The 26,495-nt window shown below is 45.3% G+C and overlaps 1 protein-coding gene across 1 annotated transcript in view; it reads right to left on the bottom strand.

Annotated features, from left to right (window-relative positions):
* Window positions 1-26,495, bottom strand: part of LOC144111361 (WD repeat and HMG-box DNA-binding protein 1-like) — a 402,955-nt gene that overhangs the window by 357,298 nt on the left and 19,162 nt on the right. The window contains exon 2 of the mRNA XM_077644637.1: window positions 3,215-3,460. Within this exon, the coding sequence (XP_077500763.1) occupies window positions 3,215-3,460 (246 nt within the window). The remainder of the gene's footprint in view (window positions 1-3,214; window positions 3,461-26,495) is intronic.

Raw genomic sequence — 26,495 nt, 5'->3', positions numbered from 1 at the left:
AAAAATCTAAAATGCAAGACATGTCCACAATTGCATTATCACTCAAGAGCAGTGCAGAGTGAAAAGGGATGCATTGGTTACAAAATGGAGAAAAACACTTTTTCCGTAGCTTTCCCAGTTTAGAACATGAAATTAAAATGTGATTAACTGTAAGTTCATCCCAGCATGTACAAACTGGTTTGTTTTCTGTAATAGCAGAAAGGTGTGTAATGTATGTGTGGCCTATACGGAGACGGCGGATAATGACTTCCTTGAAACGTTTCCGGTGCACACCCGACTTCCATTCACCTAGAACTGGTTTTATTAGTTGTAACTTATTTATTTCGTTGCTCCAAGTGGACTGCCATTTTTTCCTTGCATTACTATGTATTAAGTTCATGCAATCTCGATAGGGCATATTTACCTTTTTAATTTGCTTGTCACAAGCTTGAGCAATGCACAAATCTACTAATTCGCTGCCCTTTATGCTGACATGACTTGGTACCCAGCAGATTCTTATGTTTTGTCCTTGGGCTATGGCTGTTGTAATGTTGTGTGTGAGGTCGCCAAGCAGCAGGGTTATTGCATTTATAGAATGAAGGGCTGTGAGCACACTTAGCGAGTCTGTATAAATAATACTGTTGGCGAGGTTCTCATTTACTATTTTTTCCATGGCTACACAGATGGCACAACATTCCGCAGTGAAGATGGAAGCACCCACTGTGGAAGTCTCACTATTTTATTCCAATTCCCGTGTACAACTGCGCTTCCGATGTATGCATCTGTTTTTGAACAGTCTGTATAAAAAGCTGCCAAATTGCTGTACTTTTCTTCATGTGTGAGGAATTCCTGCATTATATGTTGTTGCGGAATTTGTTTCTTACAGAACTGTGTAAGAGTGAAATCACAGATTTCAGAGAAATTGTGCCATGGCAGCAGTGGACCTTGCCTTTGGGCAATGTCTGGCAATATGTCTAGTATGCCGAGGTTCCGGCACATCTCTTCAAATCGCAAGAGGAGTGGCAGAGTAGCTAGCGGCTTGTTGTTGAAGAGTGTTCTAGAAAGGCACTTTGTAGCGATAGGGTAACATAGATGCTTATGCAGTGAACGGATTTTTAGAATGTATGAGCATTTTTAGAATGTATGAGCATGTGAGCATGGCTCTTCTATCTGTAAGCGATGGTTCATTGGTTTCTACATGGCGACTGTTTATGGGTGATGTCCTGTAAGCACCAGTGGAGAGACGCAACCCTAAATTATGTACTGGATCTAGCCGTTTAAGGTACGATCGTCTTGCTGACCTATAAACTATACATCCGTAATCCAGGGTAGAGCGTACTACAGAGCGGTATATTTGTAAGACATATCCTATCGGCTCCCCAGTGTTTTTTCGACAGCACTTCGAGTATGTTCAGGGATCGAGAAACTTTTTCAACGCATTTATGTGAGGCAGGAAGGTGAGCATTCTGTCAAATGTTATATCTAGAAATTAATGTTCATTTTTCACGGGTAAGTTCATTTCGATCAGGTGCAAGGTGGGATCTATCTGTATGCATCGTCTGAGTGAGAAAAGAATGGCGACTGATTTCTGTGCAGAAAAACGTAAGCCATTTCGATCTGCCCATGTTGCCAGTTTATTTATTGTTAGCTGTATATGTCGTTTGCATGTTGATGTATTCGAGGATGTGTTCGAGGATGGGATGGGACAGGAAGTTACTAGCAAACCCTGCCCATGCCAGCTGTACACCCCAACTATAACCAAATATGACACAACTCTGGGTAGTTGGTCACACAAGGTTAACCCTCGCCGCCAGGAAAAAACGAAAAGCCAAGAAGTGAGTAGGATATAGGAGAGTTGTCGGAAAGAGATAGAAAAGTGAAAGATGAAGGGGAGGACAGGAAAAGGCGACTGCCGATTCCCCCTGGTCGGGTCAAGCCGGAGGCGCCGTCTACAGGAAGCTAGGGCCGAAGTAGTGTGTTGCCTTCACCGAGGGGCCTTAAAGGTCCAAACGCTCGGCCTTGGCTCAACCACCAAGATCCCCTTTTCCCCGGACGTGGCGATGCCACACATGGCTAGGCGCGGGTGCTCGGCTCCGTGGTGATGCACCATTCACCATCATCCCCATGGAGGGATGTCCCTGCAGATGCTCGGGAAAGTTGTCGCCACTCACCAACGCCTGCAAGCTGCAGACGCCCCGCTGCGGGGTTACAATCTTTTGTCTCGATAATGATAAAGATGGGGAGCTGACGCAGTTGTCACCCCTTCCGGCCTCGAATACTTCACCCCTCCGTTTTGCCTTCGATAGAAATTTTGTTCTCGCCAACAAAGGTGAACAGGTATCACTGTAGGACCTCTAACAGTGCAGGGGAAGATTGCTGCCCATACAGCAGCCAGTTTTTTCCATGTAGGAGCAGACGCATGAAAGGGGGATCTCGTAGATCACGCCAGAAATGCATTTTGTGAATTTTCATTGATGGTTTCTCATGCAGAAGTTGGCATTCCGTTGTTCTTTGTTCAGTAGGGAACACACCTTCTTGAGGACACAGAGGGCTGTAAAAAATGACACGAATCCTGCACCTGCCTTGCAGCCTTCTTAATGTTGTGGAATAGACAATGATAATATGACAGAACATAAGGTTTGTTTTTCATCTGAGTGCTGATCTTTCTGTTTTGACGTTTTAAGCTTCTGAAGTAAGCTTTCTCATGCGCTGCGAATTTGGTGGTGCGGGTAACTGGCAGAGAGTAGACGCTCGACTTTACAGTGAAAATTGGAAGAAACCGTGCGAGCACAGGACTTCTGCACAGCGCAGAGGCAACTAGGCATGATGATGTCGCTGATTACTGCGCTAAGCCCGTAAGGCTAGGTTCACTAATTTTTTTTTGCCGTCCGTCCATGCATGCCAGTTCAAGACGCGTGAAAACAAAATGCACCAAGGCTTTCAGTTGTTCAACCGGCGGTTTTGATAGCTCAGCCACCACAACATGGCCGTCTGCGATGTTCCAGTCGGTATTTCTACTTAGCTCAATAATTGGTGGTTCAGCAAATGCTCGACAGCCCATTCAAACATGTATGTTATTAAGGTTTCCTCGCACTCCTATCCATCTTTAGGTGCAAAAAAAAAAGAGCCCTTCGCGTCAGCCACTTGAAGTTGCGCTCAGAACACTTCACTAGTAATGGCATGAACCATTCGTGGACATGCTTCCTGTGAAAGATGTCTTCATTGCATTACTCACCCTGACGTTGCCCACGGGGGCTGTCCACTCGGCAGCATCCTTGAGCAGCGGCCGACAGAGCAGACCAGGGGCTCCGCCGAAGAGCACCACGGCATGCAGAGAGAGTGCCGCCCACATGTAGTGGGCCGGCTGCAGTACCACGTAGCTGGTGGGCCATGCAGATGCCTCGTGCGCCTTAACAACGGCTGTGGGCGGGAAGTTCCGCATGGCCGGACAGTGCACCACGCGGCCCACCATGTTCCACACCTGCACATGCCCGGCGATGAACAGAACAGACAGCTACGCTACTTTGAGTGCAGCTTCATTATATTGAGGCAGAAGAAGGTGCTTTAACGCGCCTAACTTTTCATGGAACGAGATGAAGACGCAACCACACAGAGCACGTCTTCATCTTGTTCTGTGAGAAGTTAAGCACCTTAGACCACCATGAACCACCTACTAGGCCCAATTCTCACCAATAGAGGCAGAAAACATGGACGAGCATTGACACTCTGGCACACAACGCCTCTGAACTGTTGCTCTGAATGAACGCTCCTCAGTGATGTAAAGCGGCTTGGTGCAACGCTTGCTCGTTTGCTGTGCCTGCTGCTCCCTGAGAGAACGCTTGGCAATGTGCTTGTCTCACTGCTTGAAGGAGGATTGCAAGCCACAAAGGAAGGGTAAACAGGGGCTCGTTAACACATACATGAATCAAGCCAACAGTCACCAAAACCAAGACGCACAGGAGGCACATGGTCCGCACATTCAGAGTAGCACGTGCCCATTGCCATGGTAAACGTGGTGGACTCAGTACACGACCACTCTAGGCGCCCATGTATGTCTACAATCCGACGGCCATTCATAGCTGACTCAGGATGCGACCAGCAACTATACCTTAAGCAGATTCCAATATAAATGAGCAACAATTAAGGGTCTTGACATGACAATTTTCCCCTTCAAAGCATTATTATGTGTTATCACTAACTTCGCTAGAGCATCGACAACAGTGTGACAGGCTTATCATAGGCTACACAAAACTGTGCACAAATCCGTTCCCTTAGCTGCCCCCATCTCATTTACCAGTCATTCTGCTTGTGTGACCCACCGGAGCAATCGTGTGAACATACCAACATTCAGGTCTTTCCACGATTGTCAAATTTTTTTTTTCCTGCATACAGCTGAGATGTGGCATAAACTTGATGGCTTGTTGCGATGCCCACCAACTGAGCAGTCTGTCTAACAAGTGCCTACCTATGTATTGTCATTTTATTATTTTGTAGAGACAGCTTCATTATGCTAGCATTTCGAGCCTTCAGCGCGGCGGCGCCACTGCCACGTGGTGCATAGTTGGTCGCTTGGTGTGTGGTTGGTCATGTGGTGCGGAGCAGATGTTGGCGGCGCAGCATGCCGGCGAAACCAAGTGGAGAGAGAGAATCCACGTCAAGGAACGAAGATGAAGAAGGACCGCCCAGTGAAACGGAGAGGCGAAAGACTGACTTTGCCTCCGGACAGGCCTCCTCCCCAACTGTTAGAACCCCAGCAACCTGCAACTCCCACTTATCGTCCGGTTACCCGCACACGATATCAGCAGCAGGTGCTCAACCCCTGGCGCATGCAACCTATTTGTGACGCCCGTGGAGTCGCTGGCCACGTGGCTCGTTTGTGCCGCAGTCACGACCATCTTCCGCACAATAATAAGTGTGATCCGACGTACGATTTTCCGCCATCCTCCTCACCTGCGTCACATGAGCCAGATCCAGATTCTTTATCTCCTAGTTTCCATTTCCGCTCCCACTGTTCACCATCTCCTGGCCGCCGTTCCCATTCTCCGATGCTCCGCTGCCAACTCGCAGTGCTAGCGGAAAACTAGCAGCTGCAGTTCCGGAGGCAAGGACTGCACCGCCAGAGACTCGCTCAAGACCTGCTTCCGTGCCCGCCAATATATCACCGTGTTCTTGAGGGAGTCGCCGTTGAAGCACTTGTTGTCACTGGTGCAGCAGTTTCCGTTCTTAGTCACACCCTCTGTCGCAGACTGAAAATAGTGACGGTGCCCCTTCCTGCCGTTTCTCTCCACAGTAGAACTTTCTGACGGGCTCTCCACACCGCCAGCGCTCAGAACATTCAACTATTAGCCGCCTGCACCACCTGCCTGCTCATTGAGAACATTCCATACCTAGAGTTCATGGTCCTCAGACATCATTCTTGGTTGGGACTTCCTCTCCACACATAACACCATTATTGACTGCGCCCGTGCTCAGCTTGACTTATCGCCCTTCAGTGACGCTCCCTAATTGGACGTACCCGGTGCTGCCGCCGCCGCTATGGTCATCTCAGAGGACAAAGATGTTCTGCTTTTCTCTTCAGTGCTGGTGCCTATTTCCTGTGCTGCTCTCTCCGACGCAACGAATTTATACCCCTATTTACGATGCGCTGACTAGAAGTCTGTTTTTGCTGCCTCATGCCGTGCTGACAATTATTCATAGCTCAAGCGCTATTTATGTGTCCGACCCGTCCTCCTGCCCTACCACTTTACTGGAAAGCTGGAAAGCAACTCTGCCGGCGCTGAACTAACAGCGATCAAGTTTAGCATCAAAGATCTGGAATGGCATAGTCGACGTCTGAACCTGGAATTTCATGGCATCATTCAAAGTGAACATGAGGACCTACTGGCTACGATTAATGAGGTGTGTGCTGTTTCTCTTGAACCACTAGCGAAAGAGGATGTCATGGCCGTGCATAGGTTCCCCACGCAGAAGACAGAACTCGAGTCATTCTTGTCCGCTTTTCTCATCAGGAGCTTAGGGACAAATGGTCTGTAAATAAAGGAGTGCCCTGCACGATGAAGATAATTCAGTCTCTGTCAAAGAAACATGACCAAGTATTCATGAGACCTGCTTGGGATAGTGAAGGAGCAGGGGAAACGATTTGGCTTCAAACTTGCTTGGCATGTCAATGGAAAAAATATTGGTCAAAAAGAAGCAAGGGAACTCCGCCTTTGCCATTCGGTCAGAGTGTGACTTTGCTCAGCTAGACCAGTAACCCCCTGCCCCCGCTCCAATATAAAGGACTATCGCGAATTACTGCTTCCACATCAAATGGTTGACTCGACTTAAATAATTTCTCTGCCCTACATATTAATGTGCAATCCTTGCATAACAAATTTGATGACAGTCTGCAGCACAATTTTGATGCAATTCTGTTAACTGAAACGTGGGCCGTGTGTGATGCTGACTGTGAAATTGCCCGGATATGAACCTTGTTTCCTTAGTCGCCCTTCTCGTGGAGGAGGCATTGCCATTTACGTAATAGACAGGCTTTATAGAGATGTATTATCTGAATTCTCTGTAATGACCCCTGACTGTGAAATGCTTGCACTTCAGGTTGTGGACAAAATTGTTTCTGTTGTTTACAGGCCACCGTCAGGAGATCAAGACAACATCTTAACACCTCGATAAATTTCTTTATTTCACATCGGAAACTTAATAATCCACTATTATCGGAGGTGACCCTCAATATCAACATACTTGAACCTTCTAGTACAAATTTCCAGTAGAATTATACAATTACCTCCACTGCTTTTACAAACCTCATTGTCACACCCACAAGCATAACACCTACTTCATCCAGTACCCTCGACCTTTTCATAGTAGACATTGTTTGGCTCATTATTTCTGCTGGTACTATTGCTTGTCTATTGAGTGACCACTGTGTCCTTTTTGTATCTGTACCACATGTCTGTCCGCCGAGTTACGCACAACCGAATAGTTTTGCTTATCAGTGTATAACTGACATGACACCTGCCCAATTTGTTGAGTCTGTACGCGTTGCAGACTGGAACAGTGTTGCTGCCTGTTCTTCTGTTGATGAGTCTTATCAGCGGTTTTTAAGTACTTTAAAAGAAATTTACAACAAGTGCTTTCCCTGGAAGACAAAGAAATCAGACACGAAACTCTGTAAGCCTTGGGTGACTCCGGTACACGTCGAAATGATAAAACAGAAGTTCAGGCTTTCCAAACGTTTCATGTCTAATCGTAATCCTGAGCACTGTTATACCCGGACAACTCGTCCGAATTCCAATTCTGCACGATGTAAAATTTATCTTGCGAACGCCCCTTTGACAAGCCCCGGTGCTCCGCCGCAGGGCAGTGGCGCCCTAACGCTCCCTTGACAAGCCACAGTGCTGTGCCACATCGCCGCGGCGCCCTATGGAGAAGCATCAGCGAGCGACATGCCCAAACATGCAGCAAGCTGCAAAACAGCGAGGCGCCGGTTTCCCTTTTTCCTGGAACTTACCGCGCGTAGCAAATTTGAAGCGCGTGGCCAGTGCAGTCGCTGGTTGGACCTCTCGGGCTGCCGACAAGTGCTGCCTTTGTATTGGACCATTTGTGTGACAACCGTTCCTCGGGCTTTGTAAGCACCAGCACTGCCGCTTGGAGGGAGAGACGGACACACCGTGAGTCGAGTGCTGCTCACGAGTGGATTCAGACAGTGTGAAGTGATGCAGTCTCGCCAGTCTTCAATGTGAAAGAACAGTTACGTTTTCTATTAGCTCTCGATCGGCTCCCGTGCCGATCTTGTTCTGTCAATGCCCTGTATATAGTGTATAAAACCTTTTTTTTCGTCGGCGACCCGGAGTCCTCGCTACCGCCAGTAGTGCTGGGAGCACTCAGTCACAAAACAGGTGGGGAGCACTACGGGACCACCTCTATGGCGCAACAGCACCTAGCCGCTTTTAAAAAATACCGCAACAAGCTAACTAGCGAGCCGCGCAGATCTAAATCTGCCTACCAATCATGTTACCTCGCTAGTAGCAAAGGTACGAAAGCGTTTTGGAAGTTTCTCAATGAATCATTTCTAAATAAGAATAAAAATATGCATCTGGGTCAGCCTCTGATCGATGGCTTGCCCTATTCCCGCTCTTTTTTGGCAGATAAATTACATGACTTCTTTACAAGCTTTATACCCAAGTGCTTCCCCCGTCAAAGCTATTTGTTTTCTTCCAAATACATGTTTAGAGACTTTTGCTTTCCATTTAACGACCAGCGAGGAAGTCTTCAGCGTCAGAATGATAACTAAAAATTGACAAGTTGCACCGATTTTGATGGCTTCCAAATAAAACCAATTAAGTTTGTTGTGGACCTGTTAGCAACATGCTTAAGCTATATCTTTAACTTGTTGCTCACATCAGGTATATTTCCTGCACGAATGAAATTTGTGAAAATAACTGTTATCCTCAAAGGAGGAGATAGAAATAAGCTGACAAACTATAGGCCAATTTCTATCGTTCCTGTGTTTTCAAAGGCTCTTGAAAAAGCAATGCTAAAGAGAATCGATGCGTTCTTTTCGGAACATGCCTTAAATGCCAGTCAGCTTGGATTTCGAAAGGGTAAGTACACGGAATCTGCTTTACTCTTGCAAAAAGAAATTATTTTGAATAATATTGAAGCTGAAAACTTGCCTCTTGGTATTTTTTTTATTTTACAAAAGATTTTCAACATTCTTAATCATGAAATACTCCTCTGCAAACTTGATACCATTGGTGTCCATGGTCTCTCCCTTCAACTTCTTCGTTCCTACTTAAGCAGGCGCAAGACCTCATTTTTCAATCGATAATCACAAGTCTCATTCTCTTTCGATTCAATGTAGTGTCCCAAAAGGTAGCCTTCTCGATCCGTTCCTCTTTAATGTCTATGCGAACGACATCGCATCAATAGCCCATAATATAAGCTCTATTCAGTAAGCCGATGACGCAAGTTTTTCCTTAGTGGCTTTTATACCGATGAAATGATCAGTAGAGGAAATTTGGTTCTCCATAAAAAGTCCAAAGCTAATGTTTTTAGCAGTTAATTCTAGCAAAATCAAAGCTGTCTTTTTTCAGGCCCTTAGCCTGGATGTTAGTGTAAGCAATAATACCCTGCAGCTGGAAAATAACATCATTGAAATTTTGGACAAGTTTAAATCGCTCGGCGTTGTTTTTGACTCCCACACTAGATGGTCTGACCATACAATGCATATAGAAAGTAAGCTTCCTAGATATGTAATACCCCTGTCACACGGCGAGTTTCAATGGCCATCGAGTCAAGGGTCTTCGAGATTCTCAATCGCCATCGTACTCGAAGGAGTTGTGTCGCTGCTACACGGCAGATCTCAATGGCCATTGAAATGGTTCTCGTGTCTTACGCCAAGCTTGTGTGGCGCCACAGTCGCTACTTTGGATTTTGCAAAAATAACAAAAATATTTGATAAATGTATACTAAATGTTGAAATACATGCATGTGCGCATGTCGTTTAAAACCCTTTTAATTGCACGTATGCGACGGACAGATGCAGACACTGCTGTAGCCACTCTAATACAAGACGAGCCAAAACCAAGCCAGTCCAACTACGTCGGAGCGCTGCTGCATAAGGCTTAAAGGGAAGCTGAAGCACTTTTCAAAAAAAATTGAGTTCTCTACGTCGTTTTATAGTTTTTAGTCCATTGAAACAGAATATCTCATTCAAAAAAAGTGGAAATAAACGCAAAAAGCTGTTTTTTAGAAGGAAACCCACCCCATCGCCTCATGGGCGCCGAGCGAACGTCGCTCTTGCCTGCGATTGGCCGGGACCGTCGTGACGTCATTCACGGGGATCTCCGGCCGGCACCGACAGCGTTGCTGCGTAGCGCATTGCTTCAGCGGGCTTTTAAGGACTACGTTCTGGAAATTATGGATAATTCAAGCTGTGCTGAACAGTTTGGACTTTCACCATGCATGTTCGAGCCATCAGCAGCTTCAGAAAACGGCGGAACCAACGACGCCTCGGAGTGTGCCGGCAGCGAATGTCAAGTCGCGACATGTTCACGTGTTGGAAACCTCGACTGCATGGATGGGTGGATGACAGCTTTTATTTCCACCAGAAATGGAGACCCCTTACTACTCACCGCCCCCGGCACGCAGGCCTGGAGGGCGGGGGCCGGAGCCTCCGTGACTAAAGGCTGACAAAGAGACTATCTCTTCGAGGCCTCAGCGGCCAGGCGGATTCTCTTGTTTCTGCCGAGCGGGTTCTTCACTGCGCAGCAGGGCTTCCCAGCTTTCTCTGCTACCAATATCTTCGTCAACTCCGGGTTAGTCAGCGCATTCCCTTATTCTCTGCTCCCGGGCAACTGTGGAACCGCCGGACTGTCGGAATCTGGACGAGCGCACGTAAAACTATTCCGAAATCGTTAAGAACTACAGACTAAACAGAAAACTGGTGCCACCACCTGATAAGAAGCTAACAGAGAAGCGACCGCATGGCGAGCCTGCAAGCCGGAAATTTCTTTAACCCAGTATGGGCCTTTCACGTCCTGCCAGGGTAACACGAAAACCAAATCTCGACTGATACGTATGTTTTGCGCAGGTGCAAGTGGCTTTAAAAAAAGTAAATTGCGTCGAAATGTTTCTGTGTACCGCTGCTGCATAAAAAGCCTGGCCAACAACTTCTTGTAACGCCTGTAAACATGATCTAAATCAGATCACCGGCACGCTTACACGAGTCGTGCGAGGTAAAGCATTTGTTTATTCATTTATTTATAGTTACTTGCCTAATTGCCCCCAAAGGCCTTGTAGAACTATACAAAAGAATGCAAAATCGCATGAGTTGGAGTGGGTGCACTGCTGTACTACAGCGCGAAGAGACGAGGCGACCGGGAGGAAGCTCCTGTGTGCGCTTTCCTTCTGTCGCATGTTCGGGCTAATGTTCAACCATGAAACTTTGCACTTATCCCTGTGCGTTGTTTTTTTTTTTTTTTCATGCTGAACACGCTTTTGAAAATAATTATGGCTGCCTTTCGGAGCTCGCAGTGCTGCTCATCAAAATTAGTGTGCTGTGAGATATAATTGCTGCTCTTGCGTATCAAGATAACGAGCAGAATTTCTTGCGGCAGATATATGCGTACCGCTGCTCGACCACTTTGCCGTTCTGACTCAAGGACAAATTTGTATGAATTCTGGCCCCATTGTCGATCGTCAGCCATGACCAAGCGCTCATGAATGCAAATGTTTGCTTTGCTCAAGTATACTAGGCCTATATAATCGTTTTTTTTTGTTCAGTTAGGTGCGGCTTCATGTGCTGCGTGCTGATGAAAGATTAAGAGAATTGCTTGTGCTGCCACGAGGTTCAAGCAATCAGGAAAAAGCAAAAAGGCACACAGTGCGTAACGAGCTCAAAAAAGTTCCAAGACTGTGTGCCTCAGTAAAGCATTGCTGGAAGTGGCTTTAGTTCAGCACGGATGTGAACCAGCTGGAAAAGGCAAAGAGTTTAGAAGCAGGTAAGAAAGTATTATAATGAACACAGAAATATTGCTGCACATATTTTGTGCAGGCAGTAGTTTCGGCATGCTGCGTACCACCAGATTGTCTGGTTAACATGGAAGAGGCTGACGGAGAACAACCGACGGATTCTACCAAGCTGTGTGCTGAGCACTGTTCGAAAAAAGTACCATGCCAAAACTGGTTTATATACAGGCTTCAAGCATTATAGGGAACGCCCGAACGAGAGAAAGTAAGCGGCACTGGCAGAAGATTACGGTGATCCGCGGTTCGCCAAAGCGCGAGCCGCAGCGAAGCAAGCGCAGCCGGACGGCCGGCCGACTCTCCGTGAATGGCGTCACTTCCGCCAGTTCTCCCGCTCTGCCGTCCCCCCACCCGGCGCTTCCGGGTGGGGGGACGAGGGCGTGCCGGCGGCGGGTTTTTAAGAAGCGACTGCTGCTCTGGTTGCGGATAGAATCGGGAAAAAATTTACAGACATGATTTTCAAGGTCCTTTCTTCCCAACCACAGCGTTTCATGCAATTTGAGAACCGTTTCAGCTTCCCTTTAAGACCTGGGAAATCGCCTTGATATCTGAGAAACAAGAGCTATTTGTCTCTTGAAACTTTACGCGAAGGTAAGAATGGGCAAATCGAAGGCGAATACAACAGCTTAGAACACGATATTGCTTTGAGGGATTAGAGACGAAGCTGTTAGCGCTGTGAAGCGGGCGGGCAGGGCGCCGCCATGTGGTCAACGTTAAGTACGCAAGCAACGCAAAGACCGCAACACAAAATTAATGTGCTTAATGCGCTTAAAACCAGTCTGCTACAATTTTAAAATTATTGTACAGACTGCTTGTATTAAATTTTAGACGAAAAATGTTTGTTCATGCTTTTGTACCGTGAATGTGTCGTGTACGAAAGTGTGCTTCTCACCGCTCGAAGCAACGCTAGCAACCTTGGGCAGCGTTCGAAGGCCCTCGAAATCTCAATGGAGTTCTGCGCTGCTCCGTTGACTCGATAGACTATTGACTTGATGGCCATTGAAACTGCCCGTGTAGCAGCGCTCGATCGCCTTTGAGTCGATAGGCTATCAGTTCGAAGGCCTTCGAAATGCCCATGTGACAGGCGTATTAGGTTCCTCTTGAGACTCCTGAACGAATTTTCCTCGAAGTACAAGCTTATTTACGACGCTTTATTTCAGTCGTACTTAAACTACTGCCGCCTTGTTTTGGGGTACAACATATAAAACAAATATAAATATCATATTTGGTCTCCAAAAGAAAGCAATTAGACTGATCGTTGGTGCGGGTTACACTGCCCACACGGAAACTTTATTTCCACAATATAGGATTCACCGCATCCATAACACGTTTCAGTATCGCTTGTTGCACTGCCTTAGATTCTCACCACAGTGCTTATCCGGCTTCCTGACTTAAGCCATATGAGAAACACTTTCATACTAGAAGCAAAAAAATATGGGATCTTAATAGGGTGGAACTTTGGGCTTCATGGTGCATCACTTTTGAAAAAGACATAACGCATGAAGACAGGACAGGGCAGAGACAACACAGGATGAGCGCTAACTGACAACTGCAGGTTTATTTGAAATCCACACTCGAGGAAACCAGTGTGCATGTCCAGCCATGCAGCAACGGAAAGATTAGGACGCCGATACAGTTATCATGAAAACATCACATGTACAAAAATTCAGAGCCCCAGACAAAAGGTAACAGCAAACACCCCCTTTGATCTTTAACTTTCAGCACGAAGAAAAAATTTACTTTTAATTCAGGAAACAAAATTCTTTATGCAAGAAAGCAAGGGAAGGTTCGCTAACACACTTGTCCCATCCAGTCTTTTGGATGTTAGACGCCTCAAGAACTTCTCTGGCAAGCTGGTCTTTGGCGTGGCCAACAACCTTAGTTTTGTACAAAAGAGGACGGCACCAACATGCATTGTAGGGACTGCGGGCACCGTCCTCTTTTGCACAAAACTAAGGTTGCTGGCCGCGCCAAAGAACAGTTTGCCAGAGAAATTCTTGAGGCGTCTAACATCCAAAGGACTGGAAGCGACAAGTGTGTTAGCGAACCTTCCCTTGCTCTCCTGCATAAAGAATTTTGTTTCCTCAATTCAAAGTAAAATTTTTCTTCGTGCTGAAAGTTAAAGATCAAAGGGGGTGCTTGCTGTTACCTTTTGTCTGGGGCTCTGAATTTTTGTACACGTGATGTTTTCATGATAACTGTATCAGCGTCCTAATCTTTCAGCTTGTTGCTGCGTGGCTAGACATGCACACTGGTTTCCTCGAGTGTGGATTTCAAATAAACCTGCAGTTGTCAGTTAGTGCTCGTCCTGTGTTGTCTCTGCACTGTCCTGTCTTCATACGCTATCTTTTTCTTAAAAAAAAATATGGGATGTTCCTCGAACAAGAACAGTATACGAAATCAGAGCCTTCGTTTCGTTTTGCCATACACACTAATTCATCACAGCAAAAACAACCCAGACATCTTACCACCCCTATTAAGGACTTTAACTCGTATTTCATCAATGCCGCACTCAATGCAACTTTCTGTTCTTTGCCTAGGTGACCTTTGTCATGAGTACCCACAATTTGTTAGGTCCAGCCACGTTGCTACTGTTAATTACTGTCTACATTCTACTTTGTTTCACGAGAGCAAGTATTTATCCTGTTTTTACTGTTTTCCATAATACATAATTTCATTCTCTATATGTATGTTTGCATTGAATGTGCACATATTCTGCTGCTCTGCCTTTACCGGGCCTCGAGCACCTCTCAAGCTACCCTTGTAGCTTTTTGCCCGAGGCCCATTTCCTGTATGTCTGGAAATCAACGTTCTTCAATTATATAAAAAATAGCTTCATTCCTGCACATGTTTCCAAGCTACATTAACAACTCTTATTTCAATCCTGTGAACTGTACTAAGCACTGTCGCATGGTGGTTGGCCTACAATGTCGCCATTTACCCGTTTCTGAATGTCCTGTACAATCAATGAAACAGTTGACCTGTTGAGGCAGCAACCACATTTAATTTAACCCAATCCCCCTACTGTATGGATTGAATGAAATGGTTGTTGTTGCTTGCATTCACAGATTCGCTGCTTTACAGTGGCGCCAAGTTCATGAACGAAACCAGAGCATTGCATTTTCCCTTTTTTTCTGCTTTGTGCAGTCGGGTGGAGCGCTGCCTTGCAAACAATGTGAAGCCTCGCCGCGCCTGCTAGCTTATAAACGCCACTCTTGGCAAAATGTTGAACCACACAGACTTTGAAGCACTATGGGAAGAAAACTTTGCCTACGCACACAGTCAGGCTGCTGCATAATTCCAGCTTTGGTGCACAGCGTGAGGAGCAAAAATGCAAAACAGGACGGGGCAGAGCCCGATGACAACACGGGGTGGTACTGACAACTAAACATTTATTAAACAATATCGGAGCTTATACGGATCAGTTGTGCGTGTAATCTGGCAAGCAATCTTAAAAGGAAGATGAGACATGAGAAAACAAATCAATGGCAACCATGACGAAAGCAATCAGTACGTGGAAGGAAAGAAAACCAGGCAAGGATGACGCAATCAACCAGCGCGAAACCAAACAAAAACAACCTAGAGAGACACAGACAGAAACTCCAATTCTTTCAGGAAAATGGACGCTGAAGGCATGCTGATGCTCTTATCTGGCTCCGATCTCAATATGGCAACAGCCTCAACTACTTCCCTCCCCAGCTGCCCCTTTCGTCCTACAATCTGTGTGCAGTTAAGCTTGGGATAGCAGTATTTACATCTGTGAAAGTGAACGGGCAGGCGTTCTCAGGCCCTATTCAAGGCACATGCTCTTGCAAGCGATTGTTTAAAACTAGCTGGGACATGTTAACTAGTGCAAATAAAACAGTGGACAGGGACAGAGAAACTGACAGGACACACGCTAGACATGAACTGAAGTTTAACACGTTCACTGCGTCGTGGCCCACCGGTGGGTCACGCAACACAGTCCAGCCGTGGTGGCGCAAACAACGAGGCGTTTCTTGCAGTGCGGCGACGATATGCTTCCACAAATGCGTGAAAATGCGTTTCCACTATCATATCACAGATGGCGGTAGAGATATAAATTTTATATTTATTTATTGACATTTATTTATTTATTGACATTTATTTATTTATTGACATTGGCGCTTGCAATGGGTCTGATGATAAAGCTGACGGCTATCAGGAAACAGCGCAGAAAATGTTCCAGCGGCCAGCCTTTTGTTCGGGCGCTTTGCACATGCGCAACGTACTTTTGAAAAGCGCTCACAATGTGTGCAAGAGCTCAGCTGAAGATTAGTCTGTCCTATTCGCAATAACTTGGCTCACTCTCAGTGCCAAGCCTCGTGGTCCTCATCCTTGTGATTTCCATTTTTTACGAGCATTCAAAAATCGTGATGGACTGTCAAAAATTCGACGGAGGTACAGAAAACCAGAAGAAAAGACCCTGCGATGGAAGCAGATCCGCCGGGACACACGGCAACCCAAATACGTTGCCATCCACTTCGTGCGGCACAACTTCTGTTCCAGCGAACGTTGAGTGTCCAAGCAGCGACGATGACAGCCTCGAAGAGTTATTGGAAAGTTCTTCTGAACTGTGGGATGGTGAGTCAAGCGATAATACGATAAAGCGATAAGCGTTAATACACATTCAAGAAAAGATTTTCAAATCGCCGAATCACATCTGTGCATGCGCAACAAACTCATCTTTGTAAAGATTTCCTTTTATACCAATAAGCAAGCAATCACAAAAACTACAGCCTGCTTGCGGAGCTTGAAAAAGAGGCGTGCACTTTTCTTCTTTTTTACCTTTTTTGATGACTACACTTGTGGCAATGGGCAGCCAAATGGCCTACGGCCATCAGTGCAGAGACTTTGTCCTGTGCTTCTTCAGTCTTTCACTGAGGCATTCGCCCATCTGGCCTGTGTAACACTTGCCACACGAAAGTGGAATAAGATAAACCATTCCAAGGCAAACAGTTTACTATTGCAGAAGAATAATGAGTTGGGCGAGTTGGATGTAGTGTCCTTCGTCCCTCCGCGCTGAATTTACCGCCAAAATGAACAGTTTACTAACTGCGTGGCATGCATAATCCAGCAGGTTTCACCTTCGCCGGTGTTATTAGCTATGTGGCACAACCTTGACATCTTTAGCGGTGCCGAAAAAAACGACCCAAACGCTGCACTTTCCTGCCACCTTTTTGAAGCAATGGGACAAGTTGTGCATATAGGGCACTACGACGGGACGTCCCTGGGAAGTGCCACTGCTGCAGCCTGTTGTTTTGCACCCCTACCTGACCTCTTTAATCAACCTCTCAGCGACAGGTGCGAGTGTGCTTTCTGCGAATCTAGCACCTCGCAGGCGGAGAACCTGCTAGCCTGAACACTAAAGTTCACCTTGTGAACAAGATTTCTGACGTGCAGCTCTTAAATAGTTCAGAGCTATTCCTCTCTCAACTACCACCGAATTGTAGTTTAGAATTGGCTTTTTTGAGTGAAGAATATATGCCCAAAAAAGCAAAATATTAATAAAGCTAATGCTAAGATCAAGGTACTGTGCGCAACCCTCAACAGGAACCTCACAGGTACAATTCAAAGCCTCTCTAAAAACGTTAAAAACGCTCTCTACAATGCCCTCTTCCCTCAGGCGGTACTCCTTTCAACTAAACATCTAAACATCTACCAGTTTGGCTGATATAAAATAGACCATAGCTGTGGGGAACCTTATAAACCACCCCAGTTGTGCATAAGACATACTTTTCGAATGCTTCATGCCGCAAATCACAAGCTTTGAAGTCTGCTTCCCCACCAAATTGCAGAGTTTAGAAAGTTTGCAGGGCACAGACATGAGCACGTCAATGCCATATGTGCCTGAGATTTTCTTAAGATTATGGAAAATCTTATGAAGATATGGTACGACTACATACTTGTTTTGACTAGCCGGCCCATGGGAAAGGTGCCTTTTTGGGCAGTCTTGCAAAGCTTTTTAAGCAGGGATTCGGCCACAGATCTTAACAGTCAGCTCGGAAATCCCGCATTTTCAAGTCACTCAACTTGAAGATGAAAACCGTGATCCACGTTGTGATGGCAAGTTTTCAAAAGAGCAGGCCCGAATGCATAGCGGGCGTTGGCCTCCTTTGCCACTTCCCCGAAGGTATTTTTTCGCTACATCGACGACTGCTTCTGCATCATCCAAAAAGGCATGGTGAGCAAGTTTCTGGCCCATCTTAACAGCCTGGTAAGAGCCATTCAGTTCAATATAGAAGAAGAATTGGACGGCAAACTATCATTCCTTGACGTCCTTGTTTCACAGGAAGGCCAGAGTATCTTTCAGCGTATACCGAAAGGAGACGCACACTGGCCGCTACCTTTACTTCAACCCAGTGCACCCTGTCAGCCATAAGAAGGCCGTTAGCACGTTACTGTAGCGTGCGAAAAGGTTGTGCACAAGGCCCGAGGATGCAACCCTGGATGCGAAGAAGGTACGGGATGACCTCAGAAACTGTGGATACCTTAGACGCTTCGTCGACGCGGTAGAACGTCAGCTGTAAAAACAAGGACAAACGGACGCCCACCCTCCGCTCAAGAAATGGGCTTCTGTACCGTATGTCCCGGGTACAAGTGAATGCCTGGCACGTGTCCTACGGGAATATGACGTGCATGTCCCGGCCAGAAAGATGCGCCATCAGCTTGTAAAGGTGAAGGACACACTGCCAAAGGAAAAATTCCCCGGAGTTGTCTAGGAAATCCCCTGCGCAGACTGCAATGGTGTGTATATCGGGGAAACTGGAAACTACCGGAAGCGGTTACAGCACCACACTCGGGACGTAAAAAATGGAAACATTCGCAACGCCTTAGCGGAGCACGCCGTCGTGAATGGCCACAAAATTGACTGTGACAAGGCAAGGATCATCGCAACCGAAAAAGTAGCAGCATCACGACTTCATTTGGAATCCCTAATCATACAAACTACGTCAGACACCTTAAACCGGAACGACGGTAATCTAAACCCGATATACGCACGCTCCTTGCGCCGATTATTCAACCATATTTAAACGACCCTTGTTTGGTGATGAATTCATTGTGAACAAGGCTTCCGTGTGGAAGCCGAAACATCAATAACGAACCTATTTTCGCTAGTCGGCGTCTCTTATTTTTCAAATGTACGCTCCCGGCCAGACGGGATTCCGTCACACGCTCAACTTCATGGGAAAGGTCTCTGTTTGGGCAGTCTCGCGAAGCTTTTTGAGCAGAGATTCACCTACAGATCTTAACAGCCAGCTCGGAAATCCCGCCTTTTCGAGTCGCTCAACTTGAAGATGAAAACTGAGATGCACGTTGTGATGGAATGATTTCAAAAGCGCAGGCCCAAAACATGAAGCCGCCAAGGCCCGAATGCATAGAGCGTGCTCACTGGCTAGGCAAGTTCCAAGAGAACAAAAACTGCCCTATCATTATAAAGTTCTGCAGTTTCAAAGTTAAGGAGGGCATTCTATCACACGGTATCAAGCTTAAGGATACATGTTTTGCAATTCGTGAGGATTTCACCTCTGCCATCAGATTTGCACGATCTAACCTTGTACATCATGCAAATGCCATGAAATGCCCTTTTAAACTACGGCACGATAAGCTACTTATGGGTAAGAAATGCTTCGCATACGATTCTGCTCTGGACATGATTGTTGAATTAAAGGAATAGCAAAGAGGGAGGCACCTGCGCAATTGGCCTGTGGGGCAAGGTGAGCATAAAAACTGTCGTGCCCGCCATATTCCTGATCTTACATTTTTGGTCGTAAACTGTAGGAGCATAAAAATAAAAGCGACGAATTCATTACTGTTGTCTTGCGTTAAACCATGCATGGTTATAGGCACAGAGTCATGGCCTCTCTGTCTACCCTAACTGTTCCAAAATAATTCTGTAGAGCATTTCTAACCGCAAGTTTCTTCTGCACCTGCTTAATAGTTCCCATTCCAACCCATCCCTAATTAATGTAACGCGTGACATGAAGTTATAATTATTACAGAAAAATCGAGCTGCACAGTTTTATATCCTTTCAAGCATGTTAGAAGTTTATTATGGGGGCCCCAAATCGTACAGGCGTACTCCAAAATAGACCTTACTTTAGTAAATTAAAGGGCTTCTCTAATTTTGGCAGGTGCATTTTTGAAATCACGTTTTATTAAATTTAGCATTTTGCAAGCCCTTGCTGATATGTATTCAGCATGCTTATTCCGGGTTAGTTAAGATGAAAAATAAACCACCAAATATTTGTATTTGCTCACTCGCGACAGGTGTATAGCATCTAAAGTATAATTAAACAGGGATGGGTTGTGTTTATATGTGAAGGAGACAAATTGACCTTTGGTGGGGTTAAGAGACATCTGCCACTTAATACAGCAGTGCTTTATACTGTCCATATATCTCTGGAGATAGCGCCCAACTGCAGGCACAAATAAAGTTTGCTCCAATCCAATCCACCTGGTTTTCACGTGTACCGTTTCAACTGCCATCTACATGGCGGTGGTGTTTTTCTTCTCGCTGATTCATGCCTTCAGTCACCTCCTCCTGTAGTTCCAGCTCAAGGCGCAGAATCTGTCTGGTGCAATATAAGTCTTAGCAATGGGCATCTACTAACAGTTGGCTCTTTTTACCGTCCCCCCGCTCTCACTTCACCTGAACCGCACAGATTATTGTCTGACTTTCTGTCTACAATAAATAATGATTATGTTATCGGCAGCGACTTCAATATCTCTGAAGTTGAGTGGTTGAACAATAAGCCTGTCCTTAGTAATTTATCAGCACTTTTCTTAGCTTTTCGTGACTTAAAATTGGCAAATGATCTCTACCAGTTTGTTACTGAGCCTACTAGGCTTGGTCCTAGCCGGTTTTCTGTTCTGCACCTGTTTTTTTCAAACCGGGCTTTGCTGGTATCTGATAACTCTGTCATTCCGGGTATTAGTGACCATGACTGCGTTGTTGCCCATGCTCGAATCATGCCGTTTTCATGTCCTTGCGACCCAATGAGGAAGGTTTATTTTTTTGACAAGGGCGATTACGCTTCACTCCCAGATGAGCTTGTCAATTTTCTGCTGGAATTTAGCCCCTTAAATCAGTCCTTCGAGTGTAATGATTTCTGGAGAACATTCAGCTGCACCCTGAAACAAGTTATAGACAAACACGTTCCCTCCAAAATTCTGACAGCAAAAAAACGCAGACATAAACCTTGGGTTACTTAAGAGGTCAAGCGACAGGTTAATAAGAGACATTGTCTCCTAAACACTTACAAGAGGCATCGTAATCCTAGAGTATGTGATATGTTACGTTGTCTTGGAAAGGATATAAAAAAAGCAAACAAGGTTGCAAAAGAAAAATATTTGTTAAAACTAGGTCCTAAGTTAAAGAACAACCCGAAAGAAATATGGAAGTGTTTAGAAACAAACGGTAGAGAAACAACTGGTATTCTGAGCCTAAACAATGGCAATCAGTTATAGATGACTATGAGAAGGCCTGCTACTTTAATACTTATTTCCAGTCTGCTTTCAAGACTTAATTCCATCATGAACTACCAGTTAGTCATGACTTTGTGTTAGAGCCTATGACCGAACTTGTTGTGACCTACTATAGTGTTGTCAAATTGCTCGCCAATATAGATGTTTCCTCGGAAAACAGACCCGATGGCCTACCTTCCTACGTGTTAAAGGCTTGCTCCGACGTGATTGCCTATTTTCTGATTTTGAGATTTGAAAAATCCTTAGGTTCTTCATCTTTACCTCCAGAATGAACAACTGCAAATGTAGTCCCAATTCATAAAAGTGGCCCAAAACATATTGTATCTAATTACAGAGCAATTTCGCTCACAAGTGTATGCAGTAAAATGATGAAACACATACCAGCAAGGTTTGAAATCTGGCCATTCGTGTTCAACACAACTCTTAAAATTCAGTCATGATCTTCTTGTTTCGTTTGACCTTGATGTACCGATTGACTGCATATTTCTGGACTTCAAAAAGCATTTAACTCTATTCCTCATGTTTGGTTCTTGCATAAATTATCTTTTCTATGTCTTCCCTCTTTGCTGATTGACTGGATTCAGTGCCATTACAAGATCGCAAGCAACACATTGTAATGAATGGCTCACAATCTGTTGCGGTCACCTCTGGAGTTCCTCAGGGATCTGTTTTGGGGCTCTTGCTGTTTTTGATATACTATATCAATGAAAGTGTTCATGATCTGTCAAGAAAAATGCACCTGTATGCAGATGATTGCATCATTTATGAATGCATCAAGTGTTCCTCTGACCATGATTATCTCCAGAGAAATTTGGACAGTATAAAGCACTGCTGTATTAAGTGGCAGATGTCTATTAACCCCACCAAAAGTCAATTTGACTCCTTCACATACAAACACAACCCATCCCTGTTTAATTATACTTTAGATGCTATACACCTGTCGCGAGTGAGCAAATACAAATATTTGGTGGTTTATTTTTCATCTAAACTAACCCCGAATAAACATGTCGAATACATATCAGCAAGGGCTTGCAAAATGCTAAATTTCATAAAACGTAATTTCAGAAAAGCACCTGCCAAAATTAGAGAAGTACTTTAATTTACTAAAGTAAGGTATATTTTGGAGTACACCTGTACGATTTGGGACCCCCATAATAAATTTCTTTCTAACATGCTTGAAAGGATATGAAACTGTGCAGCTCGATTTGTCTGCAATAATTATAACTTCATGTCACGCATTACATTGATTAGGGATGGGTTGGAATGGGAACTATTAAGCAGGCGCAGAAGAAACTTGCGGTTAGAAATGCTCTACAGAATGTATTTTGGAACAGTTAGGGTAGACAGAGAGCCTTACTTTTTGCCTCCTTATTTTGTGTCTAAAAGGTGCGATCACCACCTCAAAATAAGAGAATTTAATTGTCGGACCAATGTCCTTTGTTATTCACTTTTTCCACACAGTCTCAACAAATGGAATCGATTTCCACAGAACATTGCTGAATGTCACAGTGAAACATTGTTTCGGGCTTAGTTATCAGATTTGTAGCTGCTTGCACGGTGCCTTCGTTTAATTTGCTCGTTCATTCCTTTCAGTTTTTTTTTCTTGCTTGTTATTGTGGCGCCATTCTGTTCTTTTCGAGCCTTTTTTTTCCCACACAATGGCCTCTCACAAATATTATGTATTTCCCCCCTGCAATAATGCCTTCGGGCGCTGCAGGTATTTTAAATAAATAAAAAAAGCATGCCGCTGATCTGTGCGAAAGGAACTGGATGATGATGTGTGATGAACTTGGATCTAACATGAGCCTATCTGAAACCTGGGCCATTCTCAGGTATATGATTAATCTAACCAAATCCAAGAGGGAGACCAGGCTAAATCAAACCAAAATCAAGCATAATTTCAAAGGGAGTAATGAGGACCTGCTAGATAAGATTCACAAAACCTTTGTTTGTCAAGACCGAGGCTCTACACTACCAGAACATGAAGGCAGGGAAAATAGAAGCATTCATTCTCCATTCGAGGTTGCAGAGGTGCGGGCAGCATTACAGGACCTGAAAAAGAAATCGGCTCCAGGTCCCGACTGGATCACCAACTCTACTCTGAAGAACTTGGATGATAATTCTATCTCTTTTCTAACTGAGCTAATGAACAACATTTAGGACAGGGAGGACTTACCGGAGGAATGGAAAGTCTCTAAATAAGTACTTATCCCTAAGCCAGGAAAAAGTTATGATCTTGACAACATGAGACCCATCTTTCTGATGTCTTGATTGGGCAAAGCTCATGAAAAAGGTGGTGCAGACAAGGGTCTTGCACTACATGGAGAGCGAGGGACTCTGGCCTGTTGAAATGGAAGGTTACAGACCGCGTCTTAACGCACAGGACGTTATGTTAAAGCTTAAACATGATATACTTGATGGTCCCGACGGAACTAAAGGGGACAGGGCAATCTTGGGGCTGGACCTTACAAAAGCCTTCGATAATGTTGAGCATATATAGATCAATCCTCGAAGGCCTCAGTGAGGCTGGAGTAAGCATCAAGTGCTTTAACTATGTCAAAAGATTCTTAGGCAATCGAAAGACCACTATAAGCTTTGTAGGGCTCTCCTCAAAGCAGATTGGGCTCGGCAATAAGGTGACACCTCAAGGTTTAGTCCTCTCTCCAATGCTCTTCAATTTTGCCATGAGAGGACTATCCCGCATAAGTAGAACGTTCAGTTGAGCAAGTTGGTACAGATGCATCTTTTGTAAAACAGCGCGAACAACGTCCGACAAGAACAAGAAGGGCATGGGACGAGCGCTGACGAGGGCTGACAGGACGTTGCTTAAATAAAAGTTTGCAAGAGCACAGGAATAATATAGACAATAACAAGGAACTTTCATGCTTGGTAAGCCACTGTAAAAAGTGTGAAGTAATGAAAAAAAAGAAAAAATAAACAACCATGTGGCATAGCACAAAGGTACTTTACATGCACTGTGATCAGACCACGAGAGAAGTAATGGAAGCATTCTATATCAGTCAAGAGCCAAAGTGTGGCAGCAAACCGTCAGTCACTCTCAATGACAAAGAGACAGCTTTTCTTGGTGGCCTTTGAGCGTCGCGTGCTTCTCTGCCTCATGTTTGATCGATTTTTGTGTAACATGTGTTGTACTTTGTTTTATCCTTTATAAGCACCAGGTGTTGCTAATAAAACCTTAGTTGAGAGTCAGACCTCGTCCCGTGTTCTTCTTCTTGTCCAATGTTGTCCACGCTGTTTTACAAAAGACTATCCCACAGACTAAATAAAATTGAGGGGCTAAAACACAGCATTTATGCCGATGGTATAGCCATTTGGACAAAAGGGCGAACGAACACTGACATCTCGTACCGACTGCAGGCAGTGGTAGAGGTAGTTGAAAAACTATGCTCTGGAGGGAGGGCTTTCCTGCTCCTCTCAAAAATCTGAGATCTCGTTTAGTACCGAAGACCAGATGAAGACTCACTTCCCTCACCTATACGGCCCGATAGAGGTTGTCGTCGGTGGTAGGTTAGTACCTAGGGTTGACACTATAAGTGTCCTTGGATACTTTCTCCAGACGAACGGACATAACACAACCAATATCAAGAAGCTTCGTGCCTATGTCACTCAGGTCATAGGCATCTTTAGGCAGATCTCCCTCAGAAACAAAGGCCTGTGAGAGCACTGTCTCCTGAGATTAGTACAAGCGTTCATAGCGAGCCCCTTCTTGCTCAGGCTTTCCTGCTATTGACCTTCACTTCGTGACATTCCTGCTTTGGCCTTATCTACCCCGCCACCGCTCGTCAACGCAGTGAGGCTTCTCCGCAGCTTCCTGTGATCATCGAGCCGGCAGTGCAAGAAACACCAATTCTGCTGCATCCAGCCACAGTCGTGTTCCAAGCCTGGCAGCCACGCAGTACCGTCACCACAGAGGGTTCGCCCTGCCTACAAATACCTTCCCCCTCCTGGAGCCAGTCGAGGCACGCCGCTGTGACAAACATGGTCATGCAACCGCGCCTTTTTGTGCAGGTTATTTGCCTCCCGCACGCTAGTAGTTTCCACACCAGTAATCCCTTTCTGATCGCAGTGTCGTGACATGCTTGATTGTTTCCAGAGACTATTGTGCTTGTCATACAACACTTTTTCCTCAATGCTCATCTGGTGTGCCTCTTGCTTGTCTTGTCGGTAGACGTAGAGCTAACTCTGGGACCTCATAACGGCGACCCACCTGCATCACTTGAATCCATTTCGCACTCTCGCTCGCTTAGAACTGTCCCAAAACACCGTTCTTGCCGAACTCTCACTAATCCGCTCTGCTCAGACTAACAGAAGGTATGGTCAGCCGGCTGTCTTCACGTGTGGGCACCGTAGAAAAAGTTGTCAAGAATAATCAGCTGAACGACCCGGACTTTTCTGGCATCTTGAAACCAAGCATGGAAAAAATTTCTGCGGAAGTTGAGGTTCTTACCGACAAATGTGATGATAGAGAAAATCACCTCGGCCGATCCAAATTGCTTGTTTTTTTTTCGGAATCAACGATGCTAACGGGAAACGTGGCCTGAGTCCAAGTCTCAAATTATTTCTTTTTGTGCAGAAAAGCTTGGCATTACCGTGAATCCTAATGATATTGAATGAGCACACAGGCTAGGGTGCTTCCAGCCAGGAAAAAAATCACCCAATAATTGTAATATTTGCGCGTTTCAAGAAGGAAATCAAGGATTCTGTCGGCGGGACCAGAGCTCAAAGATTCGTTCCATGCTATTTGTGATGATTATTCTGCACGTGTGGGAACAGCCAGGAAAATGCTTTACACTTACGCCCAAGGAAGGAGCACCAACTTTAAGATCAGATTCGACAAGCTTGTCATGAATGACGGGCAATTCATATACAATGCAAATACGAATTCTGTCAAGGAAGTGCAATTATAGGCATTGTCGCCCGCTTACAGGCCCCCACCACACCCTGCCCCCGACCGCCGCAGTCCCCACACGCGAGTTACTTCGCACCGACTTATCAAATATTAGTTGTTCTACTAGCGAACATTCGCAGCTATCTTCCCAAGAAAGACGCTGTAGAAGCCTTCCTAAACGACAGCGGTATAGATATAGCTATACTAACTGAGTTGTGGCTAACCTCGGACGCCTCGAATGATGAGCTTCTGCACGATGCATCATCATTTACGGTCCACAGGCGTGACAGAGTGGGGGGCAGAGGGGCAGTGTACTTGTTTTTGTGAAATCGAATGTGCCATCTTTCTCCCTTTTGTCGACCAGAAATCATGAAATTACTGCCATTAAGTTATCACTTCTTTCTAATACAATCATTTTAACTGCATGCTTCCATCCTCCTGACTGCGACACTTCATTCCTTGACGAACTGTATTCAATGCTACGGGGCCTCAAGGCCTGCTTTCCCCGTGCAAGTTATTTACTTCGTGGCGACTTCAACTCCCCTGACGTTAACTGGCAAAATTATCTGCACAT

This window comes from Amblyomma americanum, chromosome 11, assembly GCF_052857255.1.
Source record: "Amblyomma americanum isolate KBUSLIRL-KWMA chromosome 11, ASM5285725v1, whole genome shotgun sequence".
In the NCBI taxonomy this organism is placed as follows: domain Eukaryota; kingdom Metazoa; phylum Arthropoda; class Arachnida; order Ixodida; family Ixodidae; genus Amblyomma; species Amblyomma americanum.
This window is presented reverse-complemented; position numbering and strand designations above follow the sequence as displayed.